At 41.4% G+C, this 27,883-nt stretch overlaps 1 protein-coding gene across 6 annotated transcripts in view; it reads right to left on the bottom strand.

Moving 5' to 3' along the window:
• Window positions 1-6,245: 6,245 nt before the first annotated feature.
• acsl4a (acyl-CoA synthetase long chain family member 4a) overlaps window positions 6,246-27,883 on the bottom strand; it is an 82,932-nt gene continuing 61,294 nt past the window's right edge. For all 6 annotated transcript variants that reach the window (XM_060832476.1, XM_060832480.1, XM_060832481.1 and 3 more), the window contains 9 exons: window positions 23,450-23,573; window positions 22,041-22,112; window positions 21,323-21,462; window positions 18,083-18,255; window positions 17,298-17,372; window positions 16,121-16,309; window positions 14,713-14,827; window positions 11,370-11,527; window positions 6,246-10,323 (listed from right to left, as the gene is read on the bottom strand). In XM_060832476.1, the coding sequence (XP_060688459.1) occupies window positions 10,166-10,323; window positions 11,370-11,527; window positions 14,713-14,827; window positions 16,121-16,309; window positions 17,298-17,372; window positions 18,083-18,255; window positions 21,323-21,462; window positions 22,041-22,112; window positions 23,450-23,573 (1,204 nt within the window). In that variant the 3' untranslated portion in view covers window positions 6,246-10,165. The remainder of the gene's footprint in view (window positions 10,324-11,369; window positions 11,528-14,712; window positions 14,828-16,120; window positions 16,310-17,297; window positions 17,373-18,082; window positions 18,256-21,322; window positions 21,463-22,040; window positions 22,113-23,449; window positions 23,574-27,883) is intronic.

The following is a 27,883-nucleotide window of genomic DNA, read 5'->3' on the forward strand; positions in this document are numbered from 1 at the left end:
CCCAGGGAGACCACCAAGCCCAGAATCAACCTCTGCTGACATACTTGCACTGTAATTCAACAATCTCCTCATATTGTTGGAGGAACTGCAGCCCTTAATAATGGTCCTCTTTTATTATAGTGGGCAGCACCTTTTCCAACCTCAGAGCCAGCACCTTTTATCAAAGTTTGAAGTCTACATTCAACAATGGGACACAGTCCTCGGGGGTCTTTCCCTTTCTTTAAAATTAGGGAGGTATTAGCCTCCCTAAGAAAAGTCAGAAGAATGATGATACATCTCCAGATGTGGTTCAGCTAACATGTGTATAAGCTCTTTGTAAAACTCACTCAGGAACCTGTCTGGGCCTGGGTGCCTTGCCACCTTGGAACTGCCTACTGCTTCTTGCACCTCTTATGTTGTCAGAGGTGCATTTAAAGGGAGGTCTGCTCCACATTTATACCAGGGAGAACTAGGCTTTGAAAAAAGGATTCCATTTTCGCTATTCCATCCTCACAGCCCTCTGACCAGTATAACTCTGCACAGAATTCCCAAAATCTGGCGTTAATCTTTTCCAGCTTGAGTGATAGTACCAGTTCTCTCCCTAATAGAGGCAATGGACTGCAGAGCACTTTTCTTCCTAGCCACACAAGCCAGGTATCTACCTGGCTTATCCCCATATTTGAACAGCCTTTGCTTTGCAAAGGAGACCCCATTTTGGCCGCTTGTGTGAGCGCCGAGTCAGAGCAGCCTGGAGGGCCATGAGCCGCTGTAACTTAACCACAGATGATCTGTTATAATATGCTGACTCGGCTGCCTTCAGTGGGCCCTCAAGCATCTGCTGTCGTTCCCCTCTCTGCCTCCTTCGAGTTGTTGAATATGAAATAATCAGACTCCTTAAGCACACCTTGGTGGTCCCCCAAAGAACCAATGAATTACTGACCGTACCCTAACTGATGTCCCAGAAGGCCTCTGAATTCTCTTGTAGTATACTGGACAAAATTGCCATCTGTCAACAAAAATGGACCCATGCGCCAGTGCTGCACGTCTGCTCCACTACTTATGGTCTTAACATCCGAGTACACAGCTGCATGGTCCGACACAGTTATGTTCCCAATCCTGCAGATCAACACCAAGGCCAAACAAACCGGCAGAATAAAGAACATATTGATTCTTGTGTGGCACTTATGTGGGTTGGAGTAAAAGGTAAAATCCCTCCCATTAGGGTGGAGATAGCTCCACACATCCACCAAACTAAACCCCTTATACAAGTCCACTAGCTGTCTAGATGGCATCCTGTCTACCCCAGGGTCCAGGAGACAATTAATATCTCCTCCTACAGTCGTGTGGTGCAGCCCAAGAGCCATTAATTTAGAGACTGCATCAACAAAAAGTTTGAGAAGAATGTGCCGGGGGCAGTAAAGTTCAGGATGCTATACTCCTCTCAGTGTACCAGAGCCTTGAGAATGATGACCTGAGCATACACAAGTTTGATTTGATCTCACCTGGTACGAAGAAACCTCCTATTTCAGTACAGCCACTCTCTGCTTTGGAGTTGAAGGAGAAGAATACCCTATCATACCCCCAAACCACCCCCCCCCCCCCCAACCCTTCCCGGCTGTTACTTCAGATGTTCCCGATCGGTTAAATGTGTCTCTTGCAGCAGAGCAATGTCGACCCTTTCCTTCTTAAGGTTTGAGAGCACCTTTTTCCTTTTAATGGGGGAAATGCTCCCTTTTATAATTTCTTTTTCTTATCAAAGTACCTCATGAAAGGTTAAAGGTAAGCGCCTACACTGTCCAAGGTAGTATCTTGGCGTGAATAGAGGAGTTGGTTAATGGGCAGGAATCAGTGAGTGGGGATAAATCGTTCGTATTCAGATTGGCAACCTGTAACCATTGGGGTTCCACAAGGAATAGACTGGAATCACAACGGTTTCCAAGGCTCCCTTTTATATTCCAGGTGGTCCAGGTGTGCCATGATCGCACACTACAGCCCGCGGTCCCCTGAGAGGAAGAAGCCCATTCAATGTGCAGCGTGTGGAAAAAACACAGACTTTACTAAATTTAAAAACTATCCCTACAAACACTACTCGAACTAAACAACTAACCACTACTCCTGACTTGAACAGACAAGCACATAAACCACAATTCACTACAGATTTCTCCCCTCACCCATAGGGGGCATTCACTCCCAACCTTATAGCCATCCTGGCACCCTCCAGTTAAGGCCAGGCCCCAAACCATCGCCTCAGGCAAAGGTGAAAAAACACCAATGTTATTCACACTCATGAAAGTTAACAATGGACGTCCACCTCCATATCTCAAGCCCATACATCTTTACACCAAAGCAGTACCCACTGCAGTATCCAGCAAAAAAGAACAAAATAACAGATAATATTGTATACGTTTGGTAATTAAGCAAACAAAATTTAGAACAAAGAGAGAGAAGATAACAAAATATTATGCCATTGTCCGCAAACATCTTTTCCTTTTTCACCCTCAGCCCAAATCAATTATTTCATAGAGTTCACAAATGCTTTTGCTTTTTCTGGCCAGTTGAAGTTATGGACAGATCCCTCATAATTAAAACGCAGTATTGCCACATTGCCTCAGAGAATATTGAATAGTCAAGTCTCTTTCTTATCATCAAAAGACTTCCCCTTAATTATGGCCCCAGAAAAGTCCTGGAAAAACATTATTTTTGAACCTTTATATACCAGAGCCAGTGGCTCTCTTCCCAGTCTTCTGGATGTTTCTATCATTAACTGCTTTTCTTTATAATGCTGGAGTTGCACTAGGCCGGGGCTGGGGCGCTGACCCGACCCTGACCTGCGCATCGCGATCCAGTGGGCCCGCCCCACCTCACCTGGCCCAATTTGATCTCCAGCAGCAACTCAGTCTTTTGTTCAACTGCTTCCCCGTGTCGATCTGATGCCAGAATCTCCTGCTCATGCTTTGTCAGCGTGGCATGAATTGGTTCCAGCATTGTGTCAATTTTTTCACAGAGTCAAAGCGATATTTGGGAAGTTGAAGTCCCCCATAACAAACCACCCTGTCACTCTCACTTCTATAGAGAATCATCCCCGATATCCTTTCCCCTAAATTCCTGGAACCATTCGGACGCCAATAGAAAACAAGGTGACCTCTTCTTTCCTGTTTATAATTTCAGCCCATACTAACTCAGTTGACGAGTCCTCAAACGCCCTTTCTGTAATCGTAATACTTGATTAACTATCTTCTCTGTTGTTACTGAAACATCTAAATCCTGGAACCTGCAACAACCATTCCTGTCCCTTCTCTACTCATGTCTCTGAGCTGGTCACAACATTGAACTCCCATGTACTGACCCATGCTGCAAGTTCACCCACCTTATTCTGGGTGCTCGTGGTGTTGAAATAGACACATCTCAAACCAACGTCTTGCTTGCTGATGCCCTCTTGCGACCCCAAAACCTTATTTTGGACCTCCCTACTCTCAGCCTCTTCCACACATGAACTACAATTTAAGATTCCCATTCCCCCTGCTGGATGAGTTTAAACTCACCTGAAGAGAATTAGCAAACATCTCCCCCAAGATATTGGTACGCCTCTGGTTCAGGTGAAGACTGTTCTTTGTAGAGGTCCCACCTACCCAAAAGGATGCCCAATTATCCAGGAATCCAAAACCCTCCCTCTTGCACTCCTCCTATTCCTCACCACACCAGCACGTGGCACAGGCAACAAACCAGAGATAACTTTTTGTACTAGCTCCAAGCTTCCACCCTAGCTCCCTGAATTTCTGCCTTAAATCCCCATCCCCACTCCAATCTTTGTTGTTAGTGCCCACGTGGACCACGACTTGGGGCTGCTACCCCTTCCCTCAAGGATCCCAAAAACATGATCAGAGATATCATGAACTCTGGTACCTGGGAGGCAACACACCAACCGTGAATCACTCTTGTTCCCACACAACCTCCTGTCTGACCCCCTAAATATGGAAACCCAATGACTACTGCTCTGCTCCTCTCCCCGCCCCGCCCCCCCCGCTCCTTCTGAGCGACAGGGACAGACCCTGTGCCAGAAACCTGTGCCCCATTGCTTACTCCTGGTAAGTCATACCCCCCCCACCCCCACAAAAGCATCCAAAACTGTATATATGTTGTTCAGGGGAATGGCCACAGGGGATCCCTGCACTACCTGCCAGTTCCCTTTCTGTCCCCTGACAGTAACCTATCTACCTTCTTCTTGTACCTGTGGTGTAATTACCTCTCTCCTACTCCTCTCAATAACCCCTCCAACCTCCTGAATGATCCAAAGTTCATCCAGCTCAAGCTCCAGTTCCCTGTGGTTTGAGGAGCTGAAGTTGGGTGCACTTCCCACAGATAGAGTCAGCAGGGACGGTGGTGATCCTTACCTCCCACATTCTGCAGGAGGTACATTTAACTACCCTCACCTCCATTCCCATTATACTAAATTCCCAACGAGCCTACTGAACAGTAAAAGAGGGGGGAAAAAAAAAAGACTAGTCATCTTATCAATCTGGTGCACAGACCTTTTTTTTTTGGTTAGAGGAGGATGGGTGGGAGACACTACCCGGTTAGCGTTTTGCATAAAGCAATCGCCAAAATATAAAGCCTCACTTACCCAGCAGACCCATGTCCGCTCCTGCTCAGCATGTGCTCTGCCCATACACGAGGCAAGTTTTGTTTAAACTTTACTCCTACTTTCCCATTGGGCCTCTGGTCCTCGCTGCCACTCCTCCTATTGCAACTTCTGCCAAGAAAACAAATTCCTGATGAAGGGCTTATGCCCAAAACGTAGACTCTCCTGCTCCCCAGCTGTTGTCTGACCTGCTGTGCTTTCCCAGCACCACACTTTTTGACTCTGGTGTATGATTTGCAAACTGTTATCATGCAGATACAGCAAGAAAGCTAATGATGCTGTAATTTATTGCTAAGCAAATTGAATAGAATAGCAGCAGGTTATGACTCATCTATGAGAAGGTGAGGACTGCAGATCAGAGCTGTAAATGTGTTGCTGGAAAAGCGCATCCAAAGAACAGGAGAAATCGATGTTTCAGGCATGAGCCTTTCTTCAGAAATGATTCAGCTATACAAGCTATTGGCAAGACCACATCTGGAGTACTGTGTACAGTATTGATCTTATTTAAGGATGGATGTAAATGCTTTAGAAGCAGCTTGGAGGTTTACTGGACTAATACATTCAAGAATGGGCAGGTTGCCTTATCAAGAAAGGTTGGATAGATTAGGCCTGTGTCCACTGGCGGCTAGAAAGGTTAGAGATAACTTGACTGAAACATTCAAGATCCTGAAGGGACTCGACAGGGTAGATGTGGAGACAATATTGCCTCCAGAGGGATAGTCAACAACTGTAAGTTACTGTTTAAAAATAAGAGTGCTCAGCCTTAGATGGAGATGTGGGGAAATGTTTTCTCTCAGCGGGTGTTAAGTCTTTGGAACTGCTTCTACCGTCTTTTCAAGAGACAGTCCTGATGAAGGGCTTATGCACGAAACTTCGACTCTCCTGCTCCTCGGATGCTGCCTGACTGGCTGTAATTTTCCAACACCACACTCTCTGACTTTGAGCTTATCTGGTCATTCCTGGTAGATCTGGACTATAATTTCATCTACTCATCTATGTTCCATATCCCTGGATAGACTTTTTAAAAAAAATCAAATATATCAATCTGCTCTTTTAAATTTATTTAGCAAGAGCAGGACTGGAGCTCCAGATTTCCACTACCATATGATTTTACTCAAATGCCCCAGCTTTATTTTATTATATCCCCATGGGAAACAGTTTCTCTGTACCTACCCCATATTTACAACTGGTAAAGACTAACTGTCTTCAAAACAAAGAGCACAAGATTCCTACCCAGTCCAGTTGATGATGACTCTCAACACTTTTTGTATACCGTGTCATTTAACGGTTAAAGAAATGAAGTTTAAGAACTAGAAACAGGCAATAAAGGCAGTCACTCCAGGACTGACCATAACACCAAGCTTGTGGGATCGGTAACTTGCAGGGCATAACCAATAGCCAGACTGGCGGTTAACCTAACCACGGCCTTAGCAGAGTGGTGCTCCAGCTAATTGATCTAGTAAGGATCAGCTAATGAGACAGATCAGGCCCAAACAGTATCCTTCAGATCAATAGTATATGGTCTTTCCCAATACAGCCACCACCCCACAATGAGCACAAAGACTGAATACACAATAAATATTTTTAAAAAGAATCTGAATAAAAACAGGACAACAACCACCAGTGATTGTGCTGAGAAACCACTTTTTATTTACATTTATCCGTCAGGTGGATAAGGTTCACACCCTAAAATTCCACAGAAACATTTTTTATTTTACATTTTTGGCTGTCATAATGCAGGTTTAAAAATCAAGAAAACAGCCATGAACAATTCAATTGAGAGAATGATAAATAACCTAGTTTTAATTACACCTGTTTTTATACAAATATTCAATAGCCAAAGATATCAATTTAAGTCATCAACATTGAGCAGTGGTGTTTTCAAATCTGTCCATAGACAACTGCATTCTGCTGGCAGAACTGAGAAGGGGAAATCATTACAATGAATAGAAATATTCAGGCATGGTCTTGATGCTGATGGGAATTATGGATGGAACAAAGGCTATATTTATGAACCCTCAAAATCTTTGGCAACAAAGCCTCTTGTCACTGATTGCATCTCATTGCTGACACCAGGGTACCCATAAGAAAAGGAAATGGGTCACACCTGCGAGAATATGTTTATATGACACATTGCTCATGGCTAAAAATGGTCAATTAGTTTTTTAACACAGAATTCCTCCAAGATCACTCTTCCTACCTCAACAATCAAGCAGTTACATTTTGGGACCCTGAGGAGGAGGAGGAAGTTGCCTGAGATATCAGAGCTGGTTCAATGATATGTAGAGAGGAGAGATGCTATTTAAATAAAAAGGTCATGGTCAAAACCCATGTTACTACAGAGAAGCTCCACCTCCACCACTGGAGGCAACAGTGCTCATAGCTGGAATCACTGGCTGCACGCATTCATTAAAATACAGATAGTGCATTCAACACAATTGAAAAAAAATGTGTTGTGTAAACAGAGGGTGAAAACTGGACAGGAAAAGAAGTCTTCTTAAAATCCAAAGTCATTACAATGACTTACCAGTAGATGGAGTACTTGCCACCATGAGATGGCTTAATGGACATTTTAGATTGTTCCTTCTACACTTTTTGGGGTATGTGTGAACTATCTTCCTTCACACCCTCACCCCTTTCCTCAGCTGATACTGGTGCAAGCTGGGTGCAGATATGGCTTTGGTGTCACAGGGCTGCTAGCAACATACTCACTCAACAGTGCCTTGATGGAGAGAGCTGGTCGCACATAGTTATTGTTGGCAAGGGTACTGCTCTTGCCAGCATCGGCACGCAGACCTACCAGAGGATCACTGGATAATAATCAAGAGCAGGGACACTGGTTTCTGAGGGTTTTCTTTGTCCTTTCCCACTTGCTAATCCAAAACTGTAGAGTTAACCGTAGGGAGTCTGGCCATCACTACAATCAATATAACTCAGTTTAGGAAACAAACCTGGTTCACGGGTGAGTGCAGCTCAGTACCACACCGGCTTTACTTTGATCCATGAGACCATCAGGATCGACTGAAGTGCTTTTTAATGTTGAATATTGTGAAACCTTGTGAGGGTACTTATAACATAAATGGGCCATATGGAAATGGAACACACATCACTCTCATACTGCTCCAAAAGGAAAAGGAGCAATTTAAAACCTGAAGACACTCAAAATAATGAATCTTTAAATTGTGTTTACTCCTCCCACTTACACATTAAATATATATATATAAAGACAATTGACATTAAGTACAGAAGTTACAGTCACAAGTGATTCCCCACATAAGCACTTACTGATGTGTAGAATGTTCCTCCAAGGAATCAGCTTTCTGAAAGCTGATCAAGGTACAAAAACACTAATTTAAAAATCAAAACAATTGTTTCTATTAAGCCCTGACCCGTTTCATTCCAAATCATAAATTTTTAAAATAAATGTACAGCACTTAAATTTCACTCAGCATTTTACCATCAGCTACCTGTTTGCACTTTCTTCAAGAAGACACAAACACGGAATTAAATTGAAGAAGAAAAAGATCTTTAACGAGCACAGAGGCCTGGGTGGAGTTTTAAAGCACTCAATTTATATTCGAGTTGCTGAAATTTGAGACAAGGTCTTGATACAAATGACTGATAATTAACTGGATTTTAAATACACCATTTTTCAGCATGAACTGTTTGAGTCACAGCCTGAAATGAAAATCTGTTTGTGAATTAGCTGTAATCCTAGCTCAAATAAGTGGTAAACACACGAATGAATGCCATGAACTAATCCAGTTCCACAGTACCAGGACAGTTTCAGAAAGGTTGTGCCAAACATAAGATGGCATGTCACACAAACGTAAAGCAGACAGCTTTTACATATACAAAAGATAAGGTAACTCACAGTAAACAAACCACATATCAAGGGTTTTCCCTCCCTCTTAGGCATATCCTTCCTTTTTTAAAAAAGGACAGGATAATAAACGGAAACCAGCTGCTTTTGTGTCAGATTTTCATTTCGCCCAATTATTGGCCACCCAAACCATCTCAATGCTCCTAGCTAATTACATGGTAATTGTGTGTGTTTGGGAGGGGTGGTGGGATGGAGTAGCTAGATTCATTACAGGTTTCTAGGTGGTTAGGAACAAAATAAAACAAAATTTAGTAAGTGAGTACCTAGCTTCCAAAACAACAAAGAAACTAGCCAAAAGCATGATTAAAGATGTACTTTAACAACGCAAAAGGGGTTTGCCCAATGGATATTTTTACAAGTTGATTACTACAGCAAGGCTACCTGAAGTGGACAAATAAATATAGTCTAGTTATCATACAAGGTTCTGCTCCCTTCTCCACAAAAGGGTGCTGACTCAGACCTGGATAAAGTTGCACAGAATATTGGGTGCCCCTCTCCAGTTTTCAAATGGTTCTTTTGACTGAAAGATTAGACAAACTGTTGATATCTGTGCACAATGACGTCGAAATCAAATTCTCTCTTCAATGAACATCCACACTGGTGTATTGTCTACAGCAGCCTCTCCAAAGTGATCAAGTAGCAGCAGCTCCAAAACCGTGCCTTCCTTGGTTCATGCAATGCTCGTGCACAACACAAATGATTGAGGATTTGTGGAGATACCTTTGGAAAAAAAATCTTGGGCTTTTGCCAAAGCATTGAACTCAAGAGCTGGCATTTACACTGAGTGGATATGTTACTTATGCGATGAAGTAACTCTAACTGTCATTGTCCACAAACATCCATCACAAGGTATTCTGGAGACCAAAAGGACTGTTCTGTTAAGAGTTAAGTTGATACCACGCCATGAAGACATGTTATGTCAGCTGCATCCCTCCAGGAGAAAGGCCAGTGAGCTCTTTAGTACCATGGTACTGGCAAACTACAGAGCCACTATTTATTATCACAAAGACAATTAAAAGTTGCCCAGTCATGTCAATTTTCAGCCGGTTCATGTTTAAAAACTATCAATCTGCAATCATGACAGTTAAACAACTGCGGTGTAAATAGGGAAAAATGATCTATCATGGTTAAGAACCAAAATATTTTCAGCAACATTTTATATAAACACGAAATATTCTAGTGCAAACATCACATCAAAAAAACAGTGCCACCACCCGATTAGGGTTTTGAGAGGTTCAAGCTACATGGAGAAACCTCGCATTGTTTTCTTTGTTAAGTAAAGAAAATAGGAAAGAAAATGGTCACTTTTTTAAAAGCTCATTTGCAATAACAGACTCCATTCTCTCCCCAGCATTTCATGTATAACCAACTGGTGGTCCCCTCACAAAGAAAAAACACAAAAACCAAAAAGGTAAAAAACAAACATGCAAGAGGACAATGGTCATTACTCGAAGGTGGGCACATGGTGGAACCTTACAACCTTCAAGAAATTTTCCAATTGCTTGCTTTAATGTTCAAGTAAGAGTGAATACATTGGAGAAAAACCATTTGGTGGAACACTGCCCATTTGGGTTCATTAATTTGTTTAAAATTAATCACTGTCCTGTTTGGTGCGCTACCTTTCTGTAGGCACCATAAATCTATCATCCAGGGTTTTGAAGAATCTATTTCCCTCCATACATCCTTTCAATGTCATTGAGGTAGTGGTTTTTCAGTTCTTTCCTCTTAAGTTTGAAGGCGTCTGTTACCAAACCAGTCTCGGGAGTCCAAGGCTCTGGGCTCAAACGAACCTTCACAGGGACTTCAAACTTCTCTAATTTACCTGAGATAAAACAAAGACCACACATATGAAACTTGTAATTAAAAACCTGCAGGCTTTCAACAGTAGCTCTCCCTAATAAGGCCTCCCTCCAAAATCATGTCACAGCCTCACTTTCTCGGGGATGACTCATGAAACTCAGGGACATCAGAAATCATGCCTGTAACCTCCCATCTTTCTCATTTGATTAGCGTCATGGCCAAGCACTAACACTTTAAACCTTGCTGTGCTATGAAGCCACTGAAAATTTTCTTCTGCAACTTAATTTTGAGATATTATACACATTAATTGAATCTGAATTTTGTCAAACTAACATCAGAACACGAGACTTTAACTGCACCACTGTAATTTAGAGAGCAGAAACTGATAATTAAAAGATATTGAATAAATATTTTTCCTAAAATTAAACAAAGAACTGTGGATGCTGAAGATCTGAAACTAAAGCAGAAATTGCTGGAGGAACTCAGTAGGTCTGGCAGCATCTGTATTCTGACGAAGGGTCATTGGACTTTAAGCGTTAACTCTACTTTGTCTCCATAGATGTTGCCAGATCTGTTGAGTTTCTCCAGTAATTTCTACTTTTTTTGAAAACAAATATTTTCATCCACTTTTTTCCAGTTGTATGCATTTTAGTATTGGCCATGTGTTCTAATTAAAATGCTGCTTCAACAGCACCCTTCAAACCCCCAACTTCTACCATTGAGGACAAGGGCAGAAGATACACAAGAACATCAACTAAAAGTTCCCCTACAGTCCACAGGACTTGCCAACTCAGAGCTATAATCATCACTTTTCCACTGTTGTTGAGTCAAAATCCTGAAACTTCATAACAGCTGTGTGGATATCCCTTTTGCCCATGCAATGCACATTCAAGATGGCAGCTCACCACTGACTTCTCAAGTGGTTGGTGATGGGCTATAAATGCTGGCCCAGCCAGTATTCTCCATATCCCATGAATTGAACAAAAAAATCCACACAGTTACATTAGATGGGCTGCTCTTGCTGTTCCTAAATTGCTGTTTGGACGCCAACGGATGAAATATACTCACTGGATGCTGATGCTTCTTTGATTTCCCGCAGTACTTCAGCTTCCATCTTGCTATCGTTACAAATTTCCTCCCATGTTCCCTGAACTTGTTTCTGTTCCGCAAGGGCAGTCAGCTTCTTCTGATTGGGTACCACAAAACTAATTACATAAGATTGCTCACTGTGAAGGAAACAACAAAAAAAAATGTAGGTTTAGGTTCAACCACAAGGCATATGCTAGAGGATAGGAGTTGATTATTCATTTAAGTTTCCAATTATGCACATTATTTCTTTCCCCCCCCCATTCAACGCTTTATAATTTCCTCAACTAGGGGCTGGCAAGCTGGAAGCATTATTATCAATTCACATGAAATAGCTGCCTGGTTTTTTGTAATTAAATTGTGTTGGGATCCATTATTAAGGTTAGGCAGTGTAAGAAACTTTATTGTTAGGTAGTGCTCACGTAAGGTAGTATTAGCAAGTCTGGAACTTGTTAGCTTCACTAGACAACAGTAAGCCATTATGTTACACTAAGAACAGACTGAAAAGCTGATGGCATAGCCTGAAGAGGCCCCAGGGAGGGTGAAAAGATAACAGGACATTGGAACCGTGTTAAATTGCACGTAGCTCAAACTGAGGTAACAGAATGTTATCAGCTCGGGACCAATGCCATACGAGTATACCGTATCTTGCCAAATAAGGATGTAGCACTGGGATGCGAGGGGCTAAAAAGCTAGACAAAGAGAACAATAGGCAGAAGGTGCCTTCTCCAGTGAGCTGAAAACCTCACTGTATTTGTGTACGGCTCTCTCTCATTAAAACAGCTTATATTTTGAATCAGATCCAGTGTTTCTCTCCTTCAAACGAACACGGGGACGGTAGCCCGTCCTAACAATTGAGAGACTATTAACTTCCTCCCCATTCTGGTGACTGGACATTCCCAGACTTAAATCATTTCTCAGTATCAAATGATCAACAAATAGACTAGGCCCCATGCCAATAAAATTAGCAGCTTGAATGAAAATGGGCAATATTTTCTATTCCCTGCATTTAGCTGTAGATTAATATGCCCGTCATTGCAGTAAGCGGATAGCATCTTTACATGCACTCTAATATCATGCACCATAAAAGGGGCAAAGGTAAAACAAATGGAAATGTGGAAAATTTTTAAAACTCAACATTGTACTTAGCTATATAAAGGTATTCTCAATGTCTGAATCTGTAAAGCCTATCCAGATTTATTACCATCAAACTTTGAGGAACATCCTGAAGTTCATAAAACTCCCATTAAAAACAACTACTTAAATTCACTTGGCAATTACAAGTTTAGAAGCAGTAACCAAAACAAATAGTAAGTACATACTCTACTCGTTGTCTAATAAGTATAAACCTTTAACTTGAGTCACAACACAATGTACAGGGGAGAAAGAAAACATGACTTGGTTCGCAAGTGTACCATCTTTACTGGCCCTGGGCCTCACCTTCACACCATCTCTGTCTATCCCCTCTTCTTCACAAGTATCTCTGCCTTTTGTTGTTGTGCAGATGATTATAAAGCTCTCCACCGCATCACACTGACTTATTTCTGCATTGTGCTCCATCCCGACAATATTCTTCAGATTTCTGCATCTTCCAATTCTGGCCTCTTGTACATGCCCTATTTTGTGGAGTGGACTCGATGGGCCGAATGGCCTTACTTCCACTCCTATGTCTTATGGTCTTAATCAATCCAGCATTGGTGACATGCCTTCAGCTACCTGCACCCTAAAGTAAGGAATCCCTCTTTAAGCTTCTCTGTTTCTTTTAAAGATACTCACTAAAGTCTACATATTTGATCATCTTTCCGAATAATTGCTCATGTTGTTTTGCATCAGATTTTATTTGACAACACTAAAATATCCCTGCATCTTCACAATATTCGAGGCACAAATTAAGTGTAAGTTGTTTCTCTGCTAACTTACTTCATCTTTGCAGCACTAGGACATTTCATGTTTACTTTAAAATTAATCAAACTTCTCCATAATTTCGACAATGCCTCTTAGCCAACACTTCTCTCCCTGTCATTCCATTCTTCAATTTAAGATTCTGGAGACCAGATATTTGCCTTGGTCAAATCTGCACATTGTCAGATGATATCATTTCCCCTTTGTCATAAGATGAATGAGCACAAGCTGGCCCTTCAGCCCAGAATCAGTACCACCTTCAGTGGGATTGCAGTCGATCTGACCATCCTCAACTTCATGTTCCTGCCTTTTCCCTATAATCCTAGATTCCCTTATTGATTGAGAATCTATTTCAGCCTTGAATAGATTTAATGACCGAACCTTTAAGACCTCCTGTGGCTAGGAATTCCAGATTCACTTATCTCAGAAGAATTTCTCCTTGTCCTGGTCTTAAAATCATGCCCTCTAGATTCTCCCACAAAGAGAAACAACTTTCCCACATCTAGTCTTTCAAACCCATTAAGAATCTTCTATGTTTCAATAAGGGTGCCTTCTAAATTCCAATGAGTTCAGGCCCAACTAACTTAACTGCTAAGACAGACCCACCATACCTGGGATTAGTCTAGTGAACTTTCTCTGGGCTGCCTCGAACGACAGAATATCTTTCCTTTGATAACTGTCCACCGTATTTGCTGAGGTCTGAGGAGTGCCTGGTGTAGGTGTAACAAGATATCCCTATTCCCTTTGAAATGATAACTAACATTCCATTTGCCTTTCCTACTAGCATGCTGAACTGGACACCAGCACTTTTTGTAATACATTATCAAGGATGCCCAAATTACTAATGTTCTCTAGTCTCTCTTCATTTAAGTAATCTTGAACTTTTCTATTCTTCCTGAAAATACGTATAACCTCACATTTCCCCACTCGCTTAACTTATCTGCAGGCTGGGTCATCCTTAGCACTTGCCTTCACACCTATTTTTGTGACATCTGTCAACATGGTGATAAGTTCATTCACTTTCCCGATCCAATTCATTCATTTATATTTTAATAAAATTGAGGCCCCAGCATTGATCCTGGTTAACCACTAGTTAATAGGTTGTGGTTTATATAAACATTACGGCACAAAGCACTCCAGATGCGGTGCAGTTACTGCCACAAAATAACTTTGTCTTTTCATTACACTGAATTTCTAATCTTTCCCTGGTCGGCACAGGGTATGACTTCCATTTAACACACCTCTTGATCTTATGAATAATAATATTACATCAATGGCCATTATTTATATTTGCCATCAAATAAACCATTTTCAAAAGGGAAAAAATATTTATGAAATCAGTTTGGCTATTTGATCCATGGAAAAAAAATGATAATTAATTGGACAGTATAATTATCACATTGTGAGAGATATTTAATCTCACCTGTTTGCGTATGCACAAATATTATCAATGAGGGAACAACTCTTTAAGGCAGACTCAACTTTACCCAAAGAGACATATTCTCCAGCTTGTAGCTTCACTAAATCTTTCTTGCGATCTAAGGAGCAAACAGTTATAATATTATAACATCATTTCAAGTTCATGAAAAAAGTAGACAGAGAATGATAAATGAATGATTTTTAGAACACGGAGTACTGAACCAAAATTAAAACAAAAACACACCATGCAAAAGATTAAGGAAGAAACCTTCTCCTGGCATTCAAGTGATATCAAACCACAAGAGCCAAACCAGGGGCAGTGTTTAAGAAATTTGGAAAACAAATTTTTAAGTAGGTCACAGGAAGGACAAAACTCGCAACCAAATTCTGCTTTTCCAAACAAACCAAATAATCCTTATTTCACAGTGTGCAAAGGAATTTACAAAAATGTGCCCTCTGAAAATAACCACCAACAACTGCTGTCAACAAAATTCCATTCTTCATATTTTCTTCTTTCAAAGCAGTTGACTGAAGGGGAGTACCAACTCAGATTCAAAATGAACTGCAAGCCCAGATAATAACTGAACAGGGCTTGTAACAGGGACACTATGAGCACTAACCCAGACATTCAAAAAAAAACTAGCCTAATTTTATAATCAACGGGTTCAGAAATGTTATGACACACCCCTGGAGTAGGTGGGACTTGAACCCAGGCCTCCTGGGACAAGGGTTGGGACACTACCACTGTGCCACATAGGGGCCCTACCCAGACAATATACTCATCTAAAGTCCAGCATGACAGTGATCAGCAGCTGCCATGTATTGCTAATCTCCCTGTCAGAGAGATCCACTGCAGCTGCTCATTTGGCATCCAGAGAAGACTACCTCACTTAGTAATGCCTAGGATAAAGTCCTGGTCTTTATGCTCGTGGGCGGCACGGTGGCACAGTGGTTAGCACTGCTGCCTCACAGCGCCTGAAGACCCGGGTTCAATTCCCGACTCAGGCGACTGACTGTGTGGAGTTTGCACGTTCTCCCCGTGTCTGCGTGGGTTTCCTCCGGGTGCTCCGGTTTCCTCCCACAGTCCAAAGATGTGCGGGTTAGGTGAATTGGCCATGCTAAATTGCCCGTAGTGTTAGGTAAGGGGTAATGTAGGGGTATGGGTGGGTTGCGCTTCGGCGGGTCGGTGTGGACTTGTTGGGCCGAAGGGCCTGTTTCCACACTGTAAGTCTAATCTAAAAATTACTAAATCAATCATTAGTAGTTTCAGCATAGGACAGCCAAGAGAACAAAAGGAACACATTTTCCAGAATTCAAAGCAAAATGGGTGTCCTTATCCAGTCTTGGGATCTCTCTTGCCAAAATCAAACCCTATGCTTCAATTCAGGTCACATTTTCTCAATGTCACTTACCAATTATCTGTAAGCAACCATCTGGGTGGAATTCACCAATATCTCCTGTGCAAAACCAACGCTGACCATGGTCATCTTCAAAGAAATCATTGCTGGATTTATTATTTTTGAAGTACCCCATAGCCACATTTGGTCCACCAATCAGAATCTCTCCTCTTGGATTGGGCTGATCACAAGTGGTGTATCCACCTTCAAATGTAACAAGGAGGATCAGTGAGAATTAAACCTACAATTCAACTCCCTTAAGCTTTCAGAAACTTACTATTCATTTAACAAAACACTGAGGTTATTCCCAAACACAGAAATGATAGTCTAATTCAGGCTATAAATGCCAAATTAGCACCATAATCAATCAATTTAGTTACTTGTTTAGATAAACAAAATCTACTTTACTCCTAGCAAATACACAAACTAAAATAATTACGAGTGTACCAGCCAATTTGAACCAAGATCTGTGCCACTTTAAGCTGGTAGTGGAATGGATTTGAAGATCCATAGCAAGAGGAAGGCAATTTCTATATCTCACCATTAGCTCGTGACCCTGCCGGAAACACAAGGGAGCTTGAAAACAGCAGGGGTCATGTCACAAAGATTTCCCATCAGCTGTATCATTATACTTACATTGTAATAGATGGAGACCATTTGGTCCATCATACCAATGACAACACTTTGATTCCATATAATCTTGCTGATATAATGACTTGGGCTAAATAGGAATATCGCAGCTCTTATGACATTTCTGTTTATACCTGAAGATATGGAGGGAACACCACTGTATTTTTAAAAAGCCAGCATGATTGACTATGGAGTTTGACTCTAAACTTGAGGCAAAGATCCCGTACCACTGGCCTCAAGGTCATTGCATCGTTCCCTCGACATATTTATAACGCAACGAAGAGACAATGTATTACTGCAATCTAATCACAATTACATTTAAACAATACTTTTGTGTGAGAAGATTAGATAGTTTATAAAACAACTTCAAACTGTATTAGAGGCTCAATTTAATAGCTTCATTTTGCATCTAGTCTAGAAAGTACAAAGACTCATGACGTGATGTCAAAGTGTTTTAACTCTTGCATATAATACTGTGCCAAGACCCTGATGTGTACAGAAAGATAAATTCCAGAGTTAGCCCAAAGGAGAGCTCATATCTATAAGAATGTTTAACAAATACCTTCTTCCCAATCTCTCAGTTTGATTTCACAACAGATCAATGGGGCTCCAACTCTGCCCGTGCTGTAGTCCAATACTGAAATTATAAAAACACTGGCGTGTTAGAAATTGGAATCCTTTCAGGTGTATAAATAATAATTTAAGTGAATGGTGCCTCAAGCTATACTATTTACACCTAGTTGTGGAGCCTGGAATGCAGATAAGATGCAATTTTTCTGCATGCCTGTACATCACCAGGTTTCCGTGTTGAGACACGCATTAGGCCAATCAAGATCAACAATCTCTTTCCACTTGAAAGATTGATAATTAACAACAATACATTCAGAAATCCTTACTTGAAGTGGAGTGTAAACATATCCACCACAGCACACAATGCAACATTAAACAAACATTATTAACACATGGGAAAGGGAACGGTTACAAGAGCATGAACCGCAACATATACATAGCGTGGCAGAGGGACAATGGATTACTGCAATTTAATCACTAATTGACAACTGAGATTAAACAATGCTTCGTGTAAAAAGACTGAACACTTTATAAAACTTCAAACTGTATTGCTGATGCTCAGTTTAATGGCTTCATTTTCAGATGGTTTCATTGTCCAAGTCATTCAGTAAATAAGGTAAAGTATAATTTCTGTCATTTTTCAACAGTTCCACTTTATTCTCTGATGTATATTAAATGCCCACAATTGGCTTTTGTTTTTGAGTTTTTTTTTCACCTCTTAGATGCATTTGTCACTTGATAAGGAGGACCACTTTATCAGATGGTTCAAGTCCTCACCTTCAGTGATGGTTCCAGCTCCACATGTCTCAGTCAAGCCATAACCTTGACCTACTGGACAGCAGAAACACACATTCATAAACCTTTGTGTTTGTGGAGAAAGAGGAGCGCCTCCAGACAGCATCATTCGAACATTTCCTCCTAAAAGGGCTTTCACTTTTTTAAATAATATCCTATTATAAAACAAAAAAAATCTCATTTGATATTTAGTAATAGGATTCCAAATATCCAAAACTAAAATATCTGGACATCTGCAAGTATGTACAAATTATCCTCAAAGCACATAAAACAACTTCTATTAAATCACAGCCTTACCATAAAAATATCTCAACATATTTTACAGGAATATTGTAGAGCAAAATATCACTGAGCCATGCAGGAGATTAGGTCAGATTACCAAAAGCTTGGCCAAGGTATAGGTTTAAGGAGATTTCTAAGGGAGGAAAGGGAGGCCAAGAGGCAGAGAGGTGTACGGAAGATAATAGATAACTTAGCACCTAGACAATCAAAGGCTTGGCCAGCAATTAAAACAAGGATGCACACAGATACCTTAGTGAGCTGTGTGGCTGGAAGAGATTACAGAGGGAGGGAAACGTGAGGCCGTGGGTTTTAAAATAAGTTTGGGAATTCTAAAAGGAAATCACTGCTTGGCTAGCGGTCTGTGTTGGTCAGCAAGCATAAGGAAACAGACCTCACTGCCAGTTAAACTCAGACAAACGTCTGGATGACCTCAACATTTAAGAAAGATAGAATGTCGGAGAGCAATCAGGAATATGTCAGGGTAGTTGAGTCTAGAGGTAACAAGACCATAAGCTGTAAGAGCAGATGTAGGCCATTTCGGTCAATGACGAGAGTTCCCTCTAATTTACAGGCTGCGCAGGTCTCTGTAGGTGGCAGTGACTTCTGGAATCAGAAGTCAATATAATGATTGGTGTCAACGTGCCAATCTCCAGGCATAGCACAGCTATGAGGGAATGCTGCTCACCAAGTTGACTCCACCATTCACTGAGATCCTTAACTCCACTTTCCTGCCATATTCCCATAAACACTAAATTCCCTTCCTGATTAAAAATTGCCCTTGGCCTTGGCCTTAAACATATGCAACGATCTAGCCTCGACAGTCCCCTGAAGTAAAGAATGCCACAGACTCCCTATTGTCAGAGATGAGGAGAAATTTCTTAACCTTAACCTCCCTATTGTGAGATGATGCCTGCTGGTGATTCTTCCGCCAAGTGCCCTAAAAATCTAACGTTTCAATAAGATCTTCACTCATTTTCTCAACTCCACTGAGTAAAGGCCAAACTATTACTCAATGTTTCATAAGAAAATCACCCCAGACATAGAACCAATCTAGAGAACCTGTCTGCACCACCTCAAATGCTGGTTTTTCTTTTCTTAGGCAAAAAGGCAAGAAAGGAGGTTTGTCAGTGACAGATAAGTCAAGACAGTGATGATATTAGGGAGTCAAAAATAAAAGTTACCTTAGTTCTTAGTGATGACACAAACATGCAGTCAAATATAACACAAAAAAGATTGTTAATAGACTGGTCAGTCTTAGATTCTTGCTACAGAGTGATGTTGTTTGAGGGAATAGAATTTGGAGTGAGAGCCAAAAACACTGGCTTCAGTTTTTGCAACATTTAATTGGAGAAAATTTCCATTCATTCCAGTGTGGACATTAGATAAACTGCCTGACTGTTGCTAACAGTAGAGGTCAGGAAAGGTGGTAGTGAAGTAACGCTGGGTATTGTTAGTGTTCACATAAAAAATAATGCAGTCTCGTCAAATTATATTGCCAGAGTGCAGTAGGCAGATGAGAAAGAGGGACACAGAGACAGATCCCTGGTGAACACCAGAGGTAATGGCATTGGAACAGGAAAAGCAGCCATAAAATTGTAGCATTCTGTTAAGGAGTGTTCCCAGATGTACTTCTAGAAAAACAACTTTTGTATTTTAGACAAACTAGTGGCTTATATATTTGGAGAAAACAGCTGACATGTTGAAACACTATCCTGGCTAGAAACCCAGTTGACACCCTCTGTAAACTAGAGTTCATCCATATCGGTGCTGTCCACATCCTAACTTGTCCATTCTCGTCAACCTGATGTCTGCTGACAAAAGAAACATTCTGTTTTAAAACAATCACTCTGGGATTCAATTCCCTCCTCAGCCTTGCTCCTTCCACTCTATACAACTTTGTCCAGCCCTATAGCCCTCCAAGATATCAGCATTTCTCAAATTCTGGCCTATTGTACAGGCCTGATTTTTAAGTGATTCACCATCAAGGACCTGGGCTTCAGAGGTTGAGATTCTCAGTTCTGGAATTTTCTCCCTAAACATCTTTGACTTGCTAGTGCTCTTTTGTTATGTTCCTTTAAGTCTGCTTGATCAAAATTTTCACCCCATTATCTCTTTAGGTCAGGTATGGAAGGTTGGAGTTATGAAGGCAGGTTGGATAGGCGGGGACACTTTTCACTGGAGCATAAGACGTTGACAGATGACCTGATGAAGTTTACAACATAATGAGAGGTACAGGTAGAGTTAGTGAGAGTCATCTTTTCCCTAGAATGGGAAACTTCAAGGTGAGAGGGGTCACATTTTTAAGATAAGAGGAGAAATATTTTAAAAAGACATAAGAAGCTTTTTTTTAAAAAAAAACAGACGATGGTCTGCGTGTGGAATGAACATCCCGAGGAAGTGGGAAATGCAGATTTAATTACAACAATTCAAAGACATTTGGATGGATACATGAATAGGAAAGGTTTACAGGAATATGGGCCAGGAACAGGCAGGTGGGATGGGTTTTTAAAAAAATTATGTTTGGTATGGACTGGTTGAACTGAAGGGTCTGTTTACATGCTGTATGACACTCTGACTATGACTTTTTAACAGTTCTGGGATACTTTTAAGCAGACAGTACTTAAATGTACATTGTTGAATAAATTAGCTAATGGCAATGCCAGAGTACTGAGATCCCAGTAAAATTGGCAAAATAAAAATCCAATCGCCATAATTTTAAAAAAAATTCATTTTGGGATGAGCATCATTCACAATACCAGCATTTATCAGGAAACCGTAACTGTCTTCAACTAAGTGCTGGTGGCCTTGTGTAGACCACGTGGTGCAGGTAGATATTTTTACAAGTAGGGCAAAAGGCGATGCCCTTGTTTTGGTGAGATTTAACCTACTCAAAGCAATTAAACAATTAATAAAATTTTTGTGAAATGCCAGTTTCCTTACATGCTGCAGAGGGGTGCATCATAACCTCTTTTGATTTGTTCCAACTTGTAATCATAACCTAATTTAAATAAAGTCCTCTGTAAATAGTTCATCTCCTGCACCTTGCTCATGACGTTTTTATAGATACGGTCCATGATTTCCTAAAAAGTAAAACAGAGTTAGTTATCAAAATGATGAAGTACCCTGATTGCATCAACATATTTTTCACGCTCTCACACTCCGCCTGTAAATTCACCATATCTCTATCAGACCAAAAGGGCCACTCTCTCATTAGAGGGACACGACCTGAAGGTAGTTTAACCTGAAGGTCACCATACCTCAGGTGAGGAACGTGAGTGCGCGCGAGAGAGCGCGTGCAAGATCTTCATGGTAATCTCAGCCAGTGCAGGAATTGAACCCACGCTGTTTGCATCACTCTGCTTTGCAAACCAGTCTAACCAACTAAGCCACACTCCATCTGTGACTGTAATATTGGATCACCATATTGGAGAAACAAAATGAATATTTTTCAATGTCTTCCACTGCATTACATATAACCATTTGGTGAGTGAGCCAACTTAAAAGAAAACTAAAAGCTTTGAATACACACAACACAACCTCCTCAGCTCGGAGCACTTCTCATGATTAAGTGAAAATTGAGGGTAAGGTACTCAAAAATAAGTTACACTCCAGGTTGAAACTCTGAAGCTACACATGAAAGCGGAGATTATTTACTCACTGGAACTGCTGCCATCAGTGTTGGCTTCAGGACGGAACAATCACCTTTACTGCCCTTTTTGATTTTAGTTGACTGGGAAATAATACAAGAAAAAAAGCAAGATTGGTACACTGATAACACACATTTGTTTAACTCTACATTTAACGAACACAAAACGTTGAAGCAGTTAATAAACTAAAATCAGTGCAAAACATAATAGACAAAGTCTTTTCCCTGGGGTCAGGGGAGTCCAAACTAGAGGGTATAGGTTTAGGGGGAGAGAAGGGAAGATACAAAAGAGACCTAAGGGGCAACTTTTTCACACAGAGTGGTACGTGTAATGAGCTGCCAGAGGATGTGGTGGAGGCTGATACAATTGCAACATTTAAGAGGCATTTGGATGGGTATATGAATCGGAAGGGTTTAGAGGGCGGCTACGGGGCCAGTTGCTGGCAGGTGAGACTAGATTGGGTTGGGATATCTAGTCGGCATGGACAGGTTGGACCGAAGGGTCTGTTTCCGTGATGTACATTTCTATGACTATGACTCCAGAAAATGGTGCAGAGCAAGTGCAAAATGAGTACTGTGATCAGTGAAAAAAACCTCCCATTTTAAATAATGGATTTGGATAGTTTGATGGGAATTCTAATGTGCGCTCCGGAAAAGTTGTTCACCCTTTGTCCAACCAGTCCATGCCAACTATCATCTCAAACTAAAGAAGTCCCATCTGCCTGCACTCAGCCAATACCCCTCCATACATTTCCTATTCACGCACTTATCTAAAACATCATCTTTTAAACTTTGAAACTGTACACACATCCACCACTTCCTCTGGAAGTTAATTCCACACACAAACCACTGTTTAAAAAGTTGCCCCTCATGTCTTTTTAAAATCTCTCTCATCTTAAAAATACATCACCTAGTCTTAAATTCCCTAACCTAAGACACCTGCCATTCATGTTATCTATGCCCCTCAGGTCACCCCCCCCCCCCCCCCAACCTCCTACACTCCACTGATAAGTAGTCCAAGCCTACCCCACCTCTCCCCATAACTGAACCCTGGCAACATTCTGTTAAATCTCTTCCGAACCCTCTCCAGCTTAATAATATCCCTCTTAAGCAGACTCAGGCCTGGTTAGTACGTGAATGGGAGAAAGCCTGGGAATACCAGGTGCAGTAGGCTTGTACAAGCATATGGATGTACATGAAATAGTGTAGGTTAGATGGGCTTCAGATTGGTATGACAGGTCGGCGCAACATTGAGGGCCAAAGGGGCTCTACTGCACTGTAATGTTCTACGTTTTATATAGGAGTTCAACATGTAAGTGGTCTGCAGCTCCACCATTGCCTGCCATTATTATAACTGCAGCGTTATAAAGACCCTTCACCAGAGCAGTCATGGGTTTTAGACAGCCTGAGACATTGCTCACCTGGTCAGACAGGGTTTGGGGAGATGAATAACCAATTCGACAGCCATATGCAACACAGGAAATTTCTGCAGTAAGCTCCAGGACGTGAGCCAATGGCAGATATCCGATATATGTATCTTTGGGCCTAGAAAATAAAACCGAATGGGTCATGTTCAAACAACTCTACAAAAGGACTGTTGCAGAAACACTACTTTTTGTGCTCAAAACAACAGTCTTAATCCTGAACAATTCTTTACTTAAACATGGCAAGTTTTAAGTTATAAGTCATGAAATTTCTAAAAGTCTGGAAGTTATGCTTTAACATATTAAGTTGCACACTTTTTTAAGAAAAAGGACATCTTTAAGAAACTGGAGAGTTTGGAAAGGAAGCAACTTATTAAAAACAAGCAGAGATTAGATCATTCCAACATACGCTAACAGGAAATCTGGATGGAATGTATAAACATTCCATCTTCAAAACAGAGGTTCAAAACAGAAAAATCCCCAAACCAGGTAGACTAGAGACATGACAGCAATAAAAAGGAATCTGCAACTTCTAAATATTTGGTACACCTTGTCTAGAATCTCACACCTAGTACAGAATCTCATACCTACAGTGCCTTTTACAACCTGCTTAACTATTCACAGCCAATTGAATTCTTTCTAAATACTGTCCTGTTGGAATGTTTTCATACACAGCAAACTTCCAGAACCAGGCATGAGATAATAACCACTGTTTTAAGTCAAGGAACAATATTGCTCAGGACTCCAGTACAGAACACTCAGGCTTTTCTTCAAAGCAGTGGCACAACACCATTCATGTCCACTTGAGGTCAGGCAAGGCCTCAGTTCACACTGCACCCAGAATACAACACTGCCGACAGTACAGCACCTCCACAGGACTGTGCTGGCATGTTAGTCTCGATTGTGCGCGTCTGATTGGGACTTAACAACTTTCTGATTTTGGAGGGAAGAGCATCATTAGTGAGCTACAGCCATGCATGGAATAATACATCGAGTTCCAGCACTCATCATGAACTATGCTTTATATTTGACTTCACAACATTCAGATAAAATCAACAGATGTTAGATGATGCATGGACGCAAATGGGAAGTCGGGAACTGACTTTCAAGGCAGATTTTCTTGTGGAAAAAAGACGACAGAAAATGCAAAGTCTGCAAAACTACAATGAAATTTCTCCAACTTTAAACTATCCAAATGGAAGACAGCAAAGTTTAATAACCAGGGCTGTGGTGTATCAGTGTTAAACAATTTACTTTTCATTTATAACAGCTGTTCATTCATAACTTTTAACAAAACCAAAGGCACACAATTGAAGCAAAGCTGTTTCAGCTTTCTGCTGTAATGTATTTGTGAACAGCAAGCTCCCACAGTCAAGCAAATAGTACTTTAGGATGAGGTAAAACATTGTCCAATTCAGCAGGGGCTGACAGTCAAATCTAGATAGTAGCAAATTACTGCAGATAGATACAGGCATAGAGATGCACACCATGGAAACAGACCCTTCGGTCCAACCCGTCCATGCCAACCAGATATGCCAACCCAATCTAGTCCCACCTGCCAGCATCTGGCCCATATCCCTCCAAACCTTTCCTATTCATATACCCATCCAAATGTCTCTTAAATGTTGCACTGTACCAGCCTCCACCACTACCTCTGGCAACTCTTTCCATACACATGCATGAACGTGCCCCTTAGGTCTCTTTTATATCTTTCCCCTCTCACCTGAACCTATGCCCTCTTGTTCTGGACTCCCCCAGCCCAGGGAAAAAACTTTGTCTATTTATCCTATTCATGCCCATCATGATTGTATAAAGCTCTAAGCTCATCCCTCAGCTTCCAATGCTCCAGGGAAAACAGCCCTTGCCTATTCAAACTCTCCCTATAGCTCAAATCCTCCAACCCTGGCAACATCCTTGTAAATTTTTTCTGAACCCTTTCAAGTTTCACAACATCCTTCCAATAGGAAGGAGACCAGAATTGCATGCAATATTCCAACAGTGGCTTAACCAATGTCCTATACAGCCGCAACATGACCTCCCAACTCCTGTACTCAATACTCTGATCAACATACCAATTGGCTTTTTCACTATCCTATCTACCTGCGACTCCACTTCCAAGGACTCAGAGGTCTCTTTGTTCAGCAACACTCCCAGGATCTTACCATTAAGTGTATAAGTCCTGCTAAGATTTGTTTTCCCAAAATGCAGCACCTCGCATTTATCTGAATTAAACTCCATCTGCCACCTCTCAGCGCATTGGCCCATCTGATCAAGATACCGTTGTAATCTGAGGTAGCCTTCTTCGCTGTCCATTACACCTCCAATTTTGGTGCATCAGCAAACTTACTAACAATACCTCTTATGCTCACATCCAAATCACTTGTATAAAATGACAAAAAATAGTGGACCCAGCACCGATCCTTGTGTCACTTCACCGGTCACAGACCTCCAGTCTGAAAAACAACCCTCCACCACCACCCTCTGGTCTTCTACCTTTGAGCCAGTTCTGTATCCAAATGCCAATTCTCCTTCTATTCCATGAGATTAGATTAGATTAGATTACACAGTGTGGAAACAGGCCCTTCGGCCTAACAAGTCCACACCGACCCGCCAAAGCACAACCCACCCATTCCCCTACATTTACCTAACACTGCGGGCAATTTAGCATAGCCAATTCACCTGACCTGCACATCTTTGGACAGTGGGAGGAAACCGGAGCACCCGGAGGAAACCCATGCAGACACGGGGAGAATGTGCGGAGTTTGCACAGTCAGTCAGTCACCTGAGGCAGGAACTGAGCCTGGGTCTCTGACGCTGTGAGGCAGCAGTGCTAACCACTGTGCCGCCCACAATTTTGGTGTCATCAGCAAACTTCCTAAGATCTAACCTTGCTAACCAGTGTCCCAAGGGGAACCTTGTTGAACACCTTACTGAAATCCATATAGATCACATCCACCGCTCTGCTCTCATCAATCCTTTTTGTTACTTCTTCAAAAAACGCAATCAAGTTTGTGAGGCATGATTGCCCAAGCACAAAGCCATGTTGGCTAGCCCTAATCAGTCCTTGCCTTTCCAAATACACGTACATCCTGTCCTTCAGGATTCCCTTCAACAACTTGCCCGAGGTCAAGCTCACTGGTCTATAATTCCCTGCCTTGTCCTTACCACCCTTCTTAAACAGTGGCACTACGTTAGCCAACCTCCAGTCTTCTGGCACCTCCCCTGTGACTATCGATGATACAAATATCTCAGCAAGGGGCCCAGCAATTACTTGCTTATCTTCTCAAGAGTTCTAGGGTACACCTGATCAGGTCCTGGGGATTTATCCACTTTTGTGTTTCAAGACATCTAGCACTTTCTCCTCTATAATATGGACATTTTGCAAGATATCACCATCTGCTCCCTTACACACTATATCTTTCATGTCCTTCTCCACAGTAAACACTGGTGCAAAATACTCGTTTAGTATCTCCCCCAACCTCCTGCGTCTCCACACAAAGGCCGCCTTGCTGATCTTTGAGGGGCCCTATTTTCTCCCTAGTTATCCTTTTGTCTTTAATGTATTCACAGAATCCTTTTGATTCTCCTTAACTCTATTTGCCAAAGCTATCTCCTGTCCCCTTTTTTGCCCTCCTGATTTCCCTCAAGTACACTCCTACTGCCTTTACACTCTAAGGATTAATTCCACCTATTTTGTCTATGCCTAAAATATGGTTCCTTCTTATTCTTAACCAAACCCTCAATTCCTTTAGTCATCCAACACTCCCTACACCTATCAGCCTTTCATCCTAACAGGAATATATTGTCTCTGGACACTTGTTATCTCATTTCTGAAAGCTTCCCATTTTCCAGCCATCCCTTTACCCGCAAACATTTGCCCCAATCAGCTTTTGAAAGTTCTTGCCCAATATCTTCAAAATTAGCCTTCCTCCAATTTAAACTTCAACTTTTAGATCTGGTTGGTCCTTTTCAATAACTATTTTAAAACTAATAGAATTATTGTCACTGGCCCAAAGTGCTCCCTCACTAACACTTCCGTCACCTGCCCTGCCTTATTTCTCAAGATTAGGTCAAGTTTTGCACCTTCTCTTGTAGGTAGATCCACAGACTGAATCAGAAAGTTTTCCTGTGCACACTTCAAGTCCTCTTGATTTAAACTCTAATCACTATGGCGGTCCCAGTCTGTAATTTGAAAGTTAAAATCCCCTACCACAATCACCCTGTTATTCTGACAGATAACAGATCTCCTTACAAATTTGTTTCTCATTTTCCTTCCGAATATTAGGGGGGGGGGGGGGGTCTATTATACAACCCCAATAAAGTGATCATCCTTTTCTTATTTCTCAGTTCAACCCAAATAACTTCCCTGGATATATTTCTGGTAATATGCACCCTCAGCACAGCTGTAATGCTATCCTGATCAAAAGTGCC

Source organism: Hemiscyllium ocellatum, chromosome 11 (assembly GCF_020745735.1).
Source record: "Hemiscyllium ocellatum isolate sHemOce1 chromosome 11, sHemOce1.pat.X.cur, whole genome shotgun sequence".
Taxonomy (NCBI): domain Eukaryota; kingdom Metazoa; phylum Chordata; class Chondrichthyes; order Orectolobiformes; family Hemiscylliidae; genus Hemiscyllium; species Hemiscyllium ocellatum.